This window comes from Lupinus angustifolius, chromosome LG17, assembly GCF_001865875.1.
Source record: "Lupinus angustifolius cultivar Tanjil chromosome LG17, LupAngTanjil_v1.0, whole genome shotgun sequence".
NCBI classification, from domain to species: domain Eukaryota; kingdom Viridiplantae; phylum Streptophyta; class Magnoliopsida; order Fabales; family Fabaceae; genus Lupinus; species Lupinus angustifolius.
Window position 1 is genome coordinate 12,174,924 of NC_032025.1, and position 15,262 is coordinate 12,190,185.

At 36.1% G+C, this 15,262-nt stretch overlaps 1 protein-coding gene and 1 pseudogene across 1 annotated transcript; both read right to left on the minus strand.

The window, feature by feature from the left end:
* LOC109331908 lies at positions 7,760-8,432 on the minus strand. The gene has a single exon (XM_019566698.1). The coding sequence runs from the start codon at positions 8,349-8,351 to the stop codon at positions 7,959-7,961; it is 393 nt and encodes a 130-aa protein (XP_019422243.1). The 5' UTR covers positions 8,352-8,432; the 3' UTR covers positions 7,760-7,958.
* On the minus strand, positions 10,647-14,491 carry LOC109330632 (annotated as a pseudogene).

Sequence of the window (15,262 nt, forward strand, 5' to 3'; positions counted from 1 at the left end):
TATTATTATTTAAACCAATGCAAATTTATCAACCAAAATTTGTATATAAATGCTCAATTGATTCTTGTAGGAAATAGTATAAATCCACTCCGCTCCCTGAGGACGATAATCTGGTACCTTACCCCGACTTTATTACTTGTGCGATACGGTACACTTGCCGTTACAAAAATATCTAACAGCAACCCGGTGGGGAAAGATGAAGCATCTACATCTACAAATGTTACACAAATAGATAACTCGGGTTACAACAGTGAAGTTGATCTACTATCTGTATCATCAAATCATAGTGCAGATGAGTGGATAATTGACACTAGTTGTTCTCACCACATGACGCCAAACACAGAATGGTTCACCACATACAGGGCATGAAATTTTGGTTCCGTGTATCTCAGAAATAATAAAGCATGTGGAATTATTAGTATGGGAGAAATCAGAATTGTGATGGATGATGGGGTAGTGAAGACGTTATATGAGGTTAGGCACTTACCATATTTGAAGAAGGATTTGATTTCTTTGGGGACATTGCAGGCCAAAGGATTTTTCTATATAGCTGATGAGGATAGTAATATTCTTCGAGTATGAAAAGGTGCTCTGATTGTGTTGAAGGGTAAGAGGACTACTGGGAACACTTACAAGTTGTTAGAGAATAGTTGTAGGTGGAGTTGCTGGAGTGCTAAAGCGATTTAAGTAGATTCAGATCATGGTGCTATAAAATTATGGCACATGTGTTTGGGTCATATTAATGTGCGTGGCATGATAGAACTATGCAAAAGAGGACTATTGAGGGGAGTCAGCAAATGCAAGCTAGATTTGTGCAAGTATTGTGTGCTTGGGAAACAGGCACGAGTTAGTTTCAATGCTGACGCACATAGGACTCGAGGTATTCTAGACTGTATCCACACTAATGTATGAGGACCCACTCAAAAACCATCCATAGGAGGTTCTAGGTATTTTGTTACCTTCATTGATGACTTTTTCGTAAGGTCTAGGTATATTTTATGAAGCATAAGTCAAAAATATTTGTCAAGTTCAAGGTTTGGAAGGCAGGGGTAGAGAACCAGACTGGTAAAAAAATCAATTACTTGAGGTCAGACAATAGTATGGAGTAAAAAGACTCACAGTTTCAGAAATTCGGTGAGGAACATAGCATTCAGAGGCACTTTTCAGAGAGGATGAATAGAACTCTTACAAAGAGGGCTATATGTATGAGACTGAATGTTGGACTTTCCAAAGAATTTTGGATAGAGGCACTTAGTATGGCATGTTATGTCATCAATAGATCACTATGGGCTTCACTGGATGGTAAAGTTGTAGAAGAAGTATGGACATGTAACTCAATCAATTATAATATGTTACACATAGTTGGTTGTCCTGCTTATGTGCATGTACCTAATGATGAACGATCTAAACTTGATATCAAATCAAAGAGGTATATCTTCATTGGATATACCAAATGTGTGAAGGGGTTCAAGTTTTGGGATCCAGTTTTTAGAAAGGTAGTGTTGAGCAGAGATGTAGTGTTTAATGAAGATTTCATATTGAAACAGTTAGTTCTGACAAAAGTGCCATGGCCAAGTGGAGAGAGTATGGGATCAAATATGATTCTAGTGAGTAATGAAACAGTTCAGGTAAATAATGGCAAGGAACCATGCACTAGTTCCAGTCAAGAACATGATGATTCTCAAGTGGAGAGTTCAAGTGTGTAGGAGTATCTACTTGCAAGAGACAGAGATAGACGTCTTTTCAAACCTCTAGAGAGATATGACTTTGAGGATATGGCTTCAGTTTCTCTCCATATCAGTTTAAGAGATCCATGTTGCTTTCAAAATGATATAAATGGCAAAGAGAAAGAACAATGGATGGGTGCCATGACGGAGGAGATGAAGTCTTTATAGAAGAACCAAACTTGGGAGCTTATTCCATTGCCACAGACAAGCGTGCAGTTGGGTGCAAATGGGTGTACAAGAGGAAGCCAACAGTATCAAAAAAATAAGGGGAAAAGTTCAAGGCTCATCTTGTAGCAAAAGGGTATTCACAACAGAAGAGGACCGACTACAATGAGATTTTCTCCTCAGTGGTGAGACACACTTCTATCAAGGTAGTGCTTGCCTTGGTATCCAGTCGGCATATGCACTTAGAACAAATAGATGTGAAGATTGTCTTTCTTCATGGTGAATTAGAGGAGAAAATTTACATGATACGACCAGAAGGGTACAGTGCAGGTGGATAGAGTCACTTGATTTGCAAGTTGAAGAAGTCTCTCTATGGGTTGAAGCAGTCTCCCAAACAATGGTACAAGTTGTTTGACATTTATATGTTGAAGCTTGGTTACAAGTGTTTTGAGTATGATTGTTGTGTTTATGTGAGAAGCCTTGATGATAGTTCTTTTATTTTTATGCTACTTTATGTTGATTGCTGCTAATCATTTGAGTGGTATCAATGCGCTGAAAGTCATGTTAGGTAAGGAGTTTGACATAAAAAAATCTTTTGCTAGGAAGATTCTTGGGATGGAGATTCACTAGGATAAGGGAGCTAGAAAACTATGGCTCTCTCAGCAAAGCTATGTTGAAAATATTTTAGAGAGATTTGATATGAGCAATGCTAAAGTAGTGAGCACTCCATTGGTAAATCACTTCAAGTTTTCCCTAGATTAGTGTCCAAAGATAGATGAAGAGAAGAAGTACATGTCAAAGGTTTCATATACCAATGTAGTACATGTCAATGGTTCCATATGACAGTGGTACAAGTAATTTGACACCTATATGTTGAAGCTTGGTATAAGCAGTTAGTCAAGTATGCAAGTACATGTCTAAACTAGGGAACATCATTGGGAAGCAGTCAAATGAACTTTCAAATATTTGAAGGGGACTACGGGTCTCAGTATCATGTTTGACAATCAATAGAGTAAGCCTTCAGTTATTGATTATGTTGATTCAGATTATACAGGAGACTTCGATGATAGAAGGTCCACAACGAGGTTTGTCTTCACCCTTGCAGATGGACCAATTATGTAGAGATCATCAGTTCAGACTGTTGTTGTTATGTCCATAACTAAAGCAGAGTACATGACATCTGATGAAGCTTTTAACCAAGCTATTTGGCTTATGGGCTGGTAAATGAGTTAAGTATTAAGCAAGGTGGAGTTTTACTGCATTATGACAGTCATAGTGCTATCTTTTTTGCAAAGAATGAGGTGTATCATGCTAGGACCAAAATATTGATGTGAGATTTCACAAGATCAGACAGTTGGTAGCTTTGGGCAGATACTTTGCAAAAGGTTCATACTTCAGAAAAGGCAGCTAACTTTTTAACAAAGTCGGTTACTGTGGACAAGTTCATGCATTACCTGAGCTTGTTGAACATTCACTGATGCTAGACTATGGAGCGCCCCCAACCTAATGACAGAAGATGAAGATTAATCATATTTGCCAAGGTGGAGATTGTTGTGCAACGGCTCATATCTCTAGATAACACTAATACGAATTATGAGTTTAGGCTAATGTAAAGGAGTTGGGATATAGGGCTATATATTTATGTTATATAAACCTAATATAACAATGAGAAGAATAGTCAAACACAAATTTTTATTCTCTAATAATACATAGGATAGCATCTCAACGCTCTCGGAGACGTAAACACAATTGACTGAACCTCATTACTAAATCTCTTATGTTATTCTCTTTTCTATATTATTATTTTTTTGCTGTTTGATTGCTCGCTTGTTCCTATAAGAAAGAAATCAATTTGAGAACATTTCGCTACTCTTATATGTGATAACATGTTTCTCTTGGTTCTTAAAACATTGTTAGCTATTGTAAAATGAAAAGCCTATGAGAAATCTAAAATATTATTACCCTTCGTATTTTCTTTCATGTGCATTGACCTCCATGAAAAATCTTTGTATCCTCTAGCTTCCTTTCATATTGAGATCCTTTACCTAAGAAAATCTTTCCTCGTAAACATATTCTTTGGATTACACCTTTTATATCTTTTTAAAACTTTATCTTATGATATTCCTCTAGCCCTACCTGAATTCATAAACGTCAATCACATGTGTATTTTTATGCTACAAATTTTATGGTTGTGATCATATCCTAATCTTCTTTCATCCACCACATGCTTCTTATACTCATTCTTATATTCTTTGCTTTCGAACCAACCCACTTAGCTTCTTGTATAGATACATGAAATTGCTCCTCATCCTAATCATGTGTCTATTGTTTTCATTGATTTACCTATAAAAGTGTCCATATTCCATTTGATATGTATCCTGGAATAGTGAATTAGCTCAAATGCGAGAACTCTTTCCAGGAGGCCATTCTTTGGATCAAGTTTCAAAAGGAAGGTTAGGCTGATCAAATTTCAACTTCTTCAAGCAAAGTTAAGGAAGCTAAATATTCTAAGGTGGAGAAAGGGAAGGGTACTGCCAAAAAGGTGTTACTCCCAATTCATGTGCACGTCAAAAAAAGGCCACAATTGCCAAAAGAGTTCTTGCATATCTTGGAAACAAAAAATGGTATGAGAATTGGTGGTGGTAATCCGAATGCTATTGGCCATTGGTAGTGGTTAACTTGGCAACTTTCAGCATTAGTGAACTGAATAGTTCCCTCAAAGAAAGAGAACTTAGGGAACTTAGCAGTACTTTCAGTACTGGCTTTCTTGGCATAGCTGATAATAACTTAATGGCTATAGTGCTGTTGCACCTGGCTGGGGTGATTTTGTTGTGGAGGAAAGACGCATTCCAAGTGTCAATTCAACAAAGTTCTGCACAGCTTGTTCACTACTTTGTCAATTCAATATGATTTTAATTTTATCCATGACCGAAACTCTCTAAATCAACTGAATGATATTACTGCTTCCTTGAATATCCAATTTTGTATCCGAAGTCAATTCAAAAAAATAAAATAAAAAATAACAATAAATTAAAGGTAAATCCTAACACAATCTTCCATAAAATAGCTGTGCGCGAGGATGATAGTTTTTATCACCTTGGCGTTCCATTATGTTAGGACTTATATTTTTCCTTTTATCCTCGTGACCCGATTTTGTACAAATTACATTAATTCTTAGATTTAATTATGAAGAACTTGATCCTCTGTTCCAAGAGGACTCTATCTCAATATCTTTAGCCAATAGAATAACACCAACTAATAAAAACATATTACTTTACATCTTAGTAATTTTTCCTCTCAATAAAATAACACATTTTGATTGGTCTGGGACACCATTAAGAACAGAAGATCTTCATTCCTATAAGAGGTTTATTTTCGAAAAGATTTTTACTCATCATCACATACAAGAACAAGATTCTGCTTGTTGCCTAGAATAGAACCAGGTAGCTTAGGTGAACAGAAAACGGGCCAAGGAACAAGATGAGGAAAGCAGGTAATGATGCAGAGACAACTCAATCACCAGCAAACATTCCAGCAATTAACATGTACGCTATAAGTTGAATCGCCCCTCTATAATATAAGCACCTTAGAAAAACAAGTTGTAATCCAGAGCAAACAGTCTTAACAATGACGTATAACATAACATTTCAGCAATCTTGTAAAGTAAAAAAATATGAATTTGGGCTGTGACTTGAGAACTATGAGGAAAGAATTGAACGAAATAAGAATTCAAGAGCAAAATGTTTACGAGTTAAGTTTTAGAATAGAATGAATGAAATACTCAAGAGTCGTGAAATACACATGTGACATAACTTATAAACCTTTCATTCCTTTCCCTCGGAATAACAACAGGGCAGATTGGGGTTGGGTTTATACATACCCAAACCTGAACCCAAAATTTAAAACCCGAATTCAACAAGTTAAAAATGGAGATATCATCTCCAAACCCATCGAGTTTCAGGTAACCCAAACCTAATAAAAAACCCAAAAATAATAAATGTACTAAGGAAAGTATGGTATCATTTTTATTTCATTTCTCTCTAACATTTTTATTTTCTCTTGTATTATTTCATTTCTTTTATGCTTAAGAACCAAAAATATATAAATTAAATTAGAAATTTAAAATAATAGGCACATGATAAAACTTTTAATTTTAAATAAAATTACATTGTCTCGGGGCAGATTCAGGGTAGGGTCTTTGCTCTACCAAACCTGAACCCAATAATTAAAACCGGATAAAACTCAAACCCAAAAATTAAACTCATGTGAAACTCGAGCCAATCACATCAGATTTTCCCTGTTTAATTCGGGTTAGGTTCTTGCGGATATCCACGGATTCAGTTTTCATTATCATCTCTACTTTTTGGCTTCGCTTCTCCAAGAGGGAAACTCACAGAAACTCACAAACGAGAAAGAGAAGTATTATTCAATAAGGGATGAAGGCTCCCTGCTAGACACATTTCCTGTCCATTTTACCTCACTTTTGAAGGTCAGCAAATTATTAACCAATATTAGATTTAAGGGCTGACATCCTAAGAAAATGAAGAGGACCTAGAAACTATAGGTGATTAAACTATTTATCTTTCAAACTTATACCGAATAAAAGTTCAACGTAGAACAGAACCTGGAATGTAATAAATACTTCTAATGGGTTAATCATGCATAGAAGAGTCAGACAGAGGCAAGAAAAAGCTTCCAAGCAAAGAAGATTCCCCACCTAAAATAACTGAAACACAGTGTAAACTCTAATAACAGTGAAGCATTACAAAACTACATTCCTACAGCAGTGCAGCCTATAAAAATATGAAAGATGAACACTAGTCTGTCTTACAATGATCCTATATTCAGCTAAATATATATTGCAAACAAGTAGACACAGACAAACCAGGTAAACAATCAGTTAAGGTTTTATTTAGTTATCTAAACTATTCTCTATAGACAAGGGATTTCACCCATGTGCAGTTAGATGTCCCTCTCATTAATTTCGAAGAGAGAATCTTATAGCAGATCCTTGAAATGACACCAAGATGCATTAAGACATAATAAATAAATGGACTAAATCGGTCTCTTACTTTATGTGCATGTGTTCAGCAACTCAGGGAATATTACAACACAATCGAACAGACTAACTAATTTAAAATACTGATCCAGCAGTTAGAACATGACATTCCTGTGTCTGTTAATACTTAATAGCAATAAAAAATCATAAATGCTTGCTTTTAGACAAGCAAAATTGCAAAAGCAAACAAATGATGCTATTATCTCTCTTCCTTCATGGGCAGGAAGAGATTTAACACAACGAAGTTAGGATAATTAGCATATCTTAATTGATTCTTGGAAAATATTGTAGAATCAGTATAGGATAGGAGGCAACAACTACGTTTTACAACTCAGTAACCAAACATTTCAGTTATTACAACAATTCACATATAGTTTTCCTATTCTGTAATCAGTATAAGAGGCCACATATCATCTGTGCTCCGTAATTTCTCATCTCGGACCAGAAATGTTCCATTCAGAAACATCAAGGACCACAAAATCACGAAACTAATTAACTAAATACAGAGTTAAGTCATTCAAAACATATATCCATTCGAATATGCTTCCTTCTCCCACAGCTTTGAAGATGAAATCACACACACATTTTTTTATCCCAGCTCTAAACAGTGTGATTCATTAAACAACATTGTACAAAAGACTGCAAATACCAAGGTTCTAAACTGTGAATGTGATTGCTGTTAAAAATCAGATGAAAATGTGACGGATCCAACCACAATTTCGATCATAGTGAAACTATATTAAGTCTAGAACCTGGGCAAATACTAATTAACAAAATGATTAAACCATATTAACGGGAAATTATAAAATAAAGGAAGCACATAACAATGTCGTGTAATTAGGTTCAATAGCAAAGAAATAACAAAACTACATAAACCGAATAATCCATCATTCATTCACAGTTCAACAAAAAAAGTACATAAAAACAGAAATTAATAGTTTCATAACAAAAAACAGAAACGGATCGAGTTATAAAAGACGGAGAAAACAAGCAACTAACTAACAAACTCAATCGCGATTCTTCAAGCGCTCCACGCGCTGGTTCAACTGTTCAATCTTAACAACAAGGTTAGTAACAGAGTATAGAAGCCAATAGAAGAGAAGAGCGGAAGCGATGAGAAGCGCGTTACGCTGGCTTTTCATAATCGATTTCTGATGGCGCAAATGTTCGGTAGGAGTGCACGAATCACCTTCACAGCTTGGACGTGTTTCGTATTTCCAATATATATCCATTAGAAGGAAGAGGCAGAACGGAACCACCGAGAGAAACGGTTTCAGGAGGTTGCGAGTCACCGCTACTAGACCTTTGCGGAGTGCGTCGAGGCCTGGTATGGTGAGAAGGATCACCATGATAGCTTCTGCTGCTGCGGCGTACCCTAGCACAACCCATTCTAGCGCCATTCAAGAGTTCTCAGTTTCAGATCTGTGGAAGGAAGGAAGGAATAGTTCCTTTGTTTTCTACGATCGGTGTGTTAGTTTCTTCTGGCTTTATTGCCAGAGATATGTAATGTTGATGCGACGAGTGCTATGCACGTTACACGTGTTATACACGTTACACGTGCTAATACATTCGCGAATGTTCTTTTCTTGTGTGTTAAGAAATAAATTTTAACATATTATATAGAAAAACTAAATTTTACTAAAAATGGATGTAAATAGAATTTAAAGTGTCTTAAAAACTAATTAAAAAAATACTAATTCAACTTACTAACATTTTTTAGTTTTTCAAACCAAAGTTATTACACTAAATATAAATATGTTATTTGTCTGGGCTTGGTACTCAAAGCTTTTAGTGTTTCTTGTCTAATTTACCAAGAGAAAAGAATGTAGACGAGTAGTAGATGAATTTTATACTTTATTATTACTAGTGTGTACAGACACTTCGTGTCTGCCGGCGAATATTGTGTAATACTACATATTCAATTTTTATATATTTCATTTTTTTGAATTAAAATGTATTTGTTGTGTTCGGTGTACTTTATATTATATTTTTTGTGTTTATTGATAATATTTAATTTAAGGTGAGATATGTGGTTAATTAATGTATTGGTGGTAGCTTCTTAGAATTATATAGTTTTTTTGTAAAAATTAAATAATGTTAAGGGCAATATAGGAAATGAAAATTAGAAGTTATTTCAAGTTTTGGCTTTATATATAGTATATATAGTATAGATATAGATATAGATATTATTCATCATTTATATTTAATTATTATTAATTTTTAAAGAAAAAATAATTTAAATAAATAGTAAATAATGCAATAATTGTATATAAATTTTTACAATGATAATGGTTTGATATTATATTCTTGTACCAATGGGTTGATTAAAGTAAAGAACAGGGAAATGATTCTTTTGATATCAAAGCCTTGGGAGCACGAGTTATATTAACACCATCATTGTTGTAAAAACCATTTCGTATCAGCCAGTTCAACTGGAAAATCGATAAACCGGACCCCTAACCAGTACAGTACAGGTGTTGAACTGATCAAGTATCAAAATCGGTCAAAACTGATCAAAAACCAGTCAAAACCGGTGAACCGACCAATATTTTACTAAACCGGCTGGTTTATACACATATATTTTTTTTTTTGAAAAAAAACTTAAAAACTCATTACAAGGTGACCCATCTTTCCAACCTTTCTTCAACACTTCAAAGCACATACTTCCAAGGCATACATAAATTACACTTTTTGGTTCCTAACATTCCTGTGTAATCTCGGTGACATTTGCGTAGAAGTAGTGTCTGAAATAGGATTTGGTGGAAAAATATAATATCGATATGAGACAACTTTGACTCCTTGGTGTTAAATATTAAAAATCCAAATTTTTTTGTTTTGTAGAGTGAATTGTGAACTTGTGTCATTTATTTATATTTTGTAGTTGTTAAGTGATACTTTTGGATTAATATATGTTTTGTAATTTAGACTTTGAATTTGTTAAAGACTTAAAGTTGTTTGTTTATATGAATCTTGAGTAGATTATAAATATGGATTATTAATTTGAGTATCTACCTATTTGGAATTTTTTTTGTTATAGGTTTTTATATATATAAATATAAGTAGGTATGTCCGGTTTAACCGGCATGTGATTTAATTACTGAACCACCGGTTGAACACCACTATACCAGTACCCTGACCGGTTTGATAATCGGTACAGTTTTAACAACACTGATCCATTTTATGTTAACACCATTCCTTGATTCCATTTTACCAAATATTAAAAATCTTATGGCAGATAGCCAAAAAATGGCATGATGGAATACCTAATTACAGCTCCATCTGATTCATAACTCATGCCAAAAGAAAGAATAGTTACTGATTTGTCGATGATGGAAGACGTAAATTACAGGAAAAAAGCATTGCATCCCACTTTAGGGCTTGAAGCAAATAAATGACATAACAAAGGCCTGGTAGCTGAAAACAATGATGTTAGAATTGCACTTTGAAGCGTGAAGTGAAGCATACATGCCAAGCACATACTAGCCCAAATATATATGGCCACGCACTAACACATGGCCTAACTTACAGTACCATATGTTGTTAGTATTTACAATTAGTTATATTGATAACGACTCAGTTGTGTTGCACCAATATGGGGTTCAACAATTTTCTTAAAAAGTAGAGTACATGTATTTTAATATATATGTATATTTTATATTTAAAAAATATTATGAAAATAATATCAAAAAATATTTACATGAATGATGAAAACATAACAAAAGAAAGAACCTGATTCCTACATGCCACACACACAACACCGCTTGAAGGGGAAAAATGGCATCCTCCCTCTCTTCCCTTCATTGTCTCGATTTCTTACTCTTTATCTCCCCTTCTGTCATGCCATCCATGACTCTCACATCACCACCACTGTTCACCCATCATCCATCACGCCATACCCCTCCTCTCTCAACACACACAAATTGCTGTCGCTACAAAAACTGTCAATGGAGTCCCTATGAAATGAGTTATGGGTTCCAATGAAGTCACAGCTGGTTTGTGTGAGAGAACAAAGATGAGATCTGCCCGAAAGAGACATACTTTTGGCCACGGTGAACCCCCAAACATGAACCAACCGTACCCAACATGAATTATTTTTTGTTTTGTTGGAGAGGTATGGACCGAGTATGTACCTGTATGCAATTCGCACCGGGTGCAGGTTCAATAACCAAATGCACATATCCGTGCAACACAGGCACTCATCAAAATAAGTATTGACAGACCATGAACTATGATGGTTATGCAACTCTCTTAGTGTAGTCTGTTTATTAGGTCAGAATATTCTATTAGGGCTAGACTGATCTGCTAGATTTGGCTAAGCTTCTCAGTAAAAGGTATAATCTTATGAGCAGGGATTACAGACTGAATGATCGAATAACAAACTTTTAGTTACCACTACTCCCCCCCACCGTTCTTATACCTCCGTTCACAAACTATAATAGATACAGATACCAAGTTACAAACACAGTAGACAGTTCTGTAATATCAGAAAGCCAATGCTTTAAAATAATGAATATTTTATGCATTTACCTCATATTCCCCAATGTTCAGCTCATCAAGTAACTCAGTCAAAATTCTAACAACCTAAAAGTCTGGACCCATTTTTTCAGATGGACCAGCAATATCAAAGTCACATTGATAAAACTCACGGTATCTTCCCTTAGATGGGTTGTCTCTTCTATAGACCTTAGCTATTTGGTACCTTTTTAACGATGTCAGACCATTCATAGCCATAAACCTAGCAAATGGAACTGTCAGGTCATACCTCAAAGATAAGAGCTCTCTACCCTGTCAAACAAGTCGTTTACAACTTAGCATGAAATAACACTTAACTCTTATCTTTGGATTTGAAAAAAACCTGGCAAAGAAAACTTCAGGAAAAAACACATGTACCTGGTCAGCAAGATCATAAATCAACTTTGAATCTTCTCCATATTTACCTGTGAGAGTTTCACGCAATTCGAAAACAGGAGTATCCAAGGCTGTGGCACCATGCCTCTCAAAAATTCCTTCTATTATTGAAAATGCTTTCTTTCTAATTGTCATTTGTTCTTTTGCAAAATCACGAGTCCCCTGATAAGTTAAATTGAGAAACTCAAGGTACAACTACTGGAAAACACATCCCATCACAAAACAAAAGTAAACATAAACCATCACAACCATCTGTGGACTGCTCCATTAAATGCCATGAAATCAAAGTAAATAAACGAATATTATTTCAGCCGTACAAAGGGGTTGGATAATATATGATTAAAAGCTACACCTATTGTAAGATACCTTAAAGATATGATTTAAAATTATTCCTATCCCTCTCATTACTAAACCAAAGGCGCAAAAATCAGTGACAAAAATGAAGGAAAAATCAGGGAGAAAGTAGAGAGCGAAAGAGATGGGCAAGAAAGAAAGAGAACTGTTCTGAAAATATTAAATTACATTACTTAAATTGGTTGCACTCTTTATGTTCATGTGAACTTTTTACTGGTTGAATTCTCTTTGGTAATTGCAGACCATGAATCAAGCAATGAAGGCTTAGACTAGATGCACCAGGTGCAGAGCTGCCTTGGTCAGAATCATGCACCAGGTGCCTTGGAGCCTCGGTCAGGAATCATGCACCAGATGCCTTGGAGCCTCGGTCAGGAATGCCTTAGAGCCTCGGTCAGGAATGTGCATCTGATGCTGTGGAATCTCGGTCAAAATTGTGCACCAGACTTTGGCTCCATGGACCACGTGCATCAGAACAAAACTTTGGCTCCATGGACCACGTGCATCAGAACAGAACTTTGGCTCCATGGACCACGTGCATCAGAACAGATTGGCTAGTTGCTTAAGTAATGAATGATGGTTGCAGTAGAGTTTTCCTAATTACACATTTAGCACATGCTTAATTGTTTTAGAGCATGTGCCTTTAGTTTGTTATGATGGTTAGTTAGTTAGTTTGTTGAGTTACTTGCCTAGCAAGCCATCGTGTATATAAGGAACTCTTATTGTATCCTTCATAATCAATCAATGAAATATATTCTTTACACATCTATCTTCTCTTCTAAGAATAATAGAAAATGTAACGGTCATTCACTAATGCCTAATCTGGAACCTTGAGTAGGTGTACACATACAAGCTTCTAGAGCTACTAAATCATAACAAACTCACAAACAAACAAACTAGTGAATACTCTAATACTATCAAATTACAAATTCCCTATTTTGTATGTGTTTACTTCTTTTCATTAACAGTGCACCCACTCCCAACACACGACCAATCCAGATCATATTACTCTAATACAAAATCTAGTTCCTTGTTCTATTATTAGAATATACATTGCCAAGTAAAAGAATATTGTGCATATTCACTGCTTCACCATAAAAAAGTTAAGTCCACTTAAAATGCCAATTTACTTGCGGTTTCAATTGCTTATTTCAATTATTCAATACAATGTCAACAAGTCAGCTGCTAAATTACTTAGCTTATAAATTATGATCACCAAACAATCAAACTTCAATATTTTAAAGGTCAATACTCAATACTAAGACCAGGGCCCTTGAGTCATGACTACATACAATTGATCAAACAACCAGCTCTGGAATGAGTGGTGATTTTAATCCTCATAACAGTGCACAAATACATGTGACGGTTATAGTAAGGTGAAAGAATTACCTTAGGAATCTTGGGTAATCTTCTGCTTTCATTGCTTTCTACAGTGTCCTTTACTTTCAATAAAAATCCAGTAAATTTGGGATGAGCCAAATCGAAAAATGAAAGAAAATCCTGCACCAAAATCTCCGAAAACCTGAATTCTCAGCAGTGTTCTCTCTTCCACTCTGCAACCTTTCTTTAATCAATGGTAAAATTAAACTAGTTCCCTTCCCCAAAACAACCTTCTTCTTCTTATCAATTTCTAATCCTCTGCATTCCCCTTAACTCCTCCAGTTTTTCCTTTCAGCTCAGCACCCTCAAGTACCACAAACGCGGTAACAACTTCCCACACTGCAATTTTCCACACGACCGCAAAAAGCAGATTAATTTCATGCACAAACAATATCATAATCCTTTCCAAATACCAGAGTCAAAGCCTTATTAAAACCACTTCCTAAACTATCACAATTTGGACAATCCTTTTCAAACATTTCCCTAATCCTCAATTTCAAATCATCACTACCTACAAACTCCAAATTACTTTTCGCACGAGAAAAGCTACACAAACCGAGTTCTCTCAGAGCTGCTGCCAAAGGCAACAACACAGTGGACACAGCCTCCTCTGTGCCATCACTCCCACTCGAATTTAACTCAACTCGCGTCTTTGAATGCGCCAATTTAGAACCATTAAGCAAAACCCTCAAATCCGCAGCAACTCCAACTTCCTCCTTAGAACTATGACCATCACCGGAATCCATCAAATTAAAAGCAGTTACATCGGCTTTTAACGCCTCGCACGACAAGGAGGTCGCGAATCGGAAAAAGAAGTTAGCAGCGAAGACTGCTGGTCTAAAACTGCGGAAACAGCGAGGACCGCTGCATTGTTGAGAAGGGAGAGTTCGCGTTCGGTGAGAGTGACGTGGATCGGTTGAGAAGGGTCCACGTCAGCGTGATTGAGGGTTTGGGAGATGAGTTGAACGGAAGAGGAGTTAATATTGATGAGAGGTTGTTGAGAAGGATGAGTTGCGAGGCGCGGGTTTCGGTTACGGTGAGGAATTTAGGGAGGGTGATAGTGGTGGTGGTGGAGGAAGACGGCGATGTTTTGAGTTTGTCGAGGGTGGATGAGTCGATATGGACAAGGGATTGTGAGGCTGCGACGGCAAAGACGGGGGAGGAAGAGAGAGAGGAACCCTTGCCGCCGAGGGTGACTACCCCACTATGAGTCATGAGTACAGAATGAAGGTGGAGAAGTGAATAGAGAGAATAGGGAACTTAAGAGTGAAATGGCGGGGTCTAAGTCTGAGTATGCCCGGCGGCGATATGCTTATAAGATTCTTCCTACAGTTTAACTTCACCGGCTGTTAGTTTAACTTTAATTTTTGTATTCTAATATTTTTACTCACATTGAGTTGCTATGGAACTACCGAGGATGGCAACAGGCACCGGTAAACGCGGGTAGTAGCCTGCTATCCATTTCAAAATAGGATAGCATTACCTACCTATACCTACTCGTATTCATGTGTAAGTATTTGTGAGAATTTTTGGTAACTGCGGGTACAACGGATAGCCGCGAGTTTCCTTTATTACTAGTAAGTTACTCGTGCATTTGCACATAGGATAGTATTTTTTTGCTGCATGATTAAGAACACATATTACATGTGCATTTATGATTAAGAATATGTAT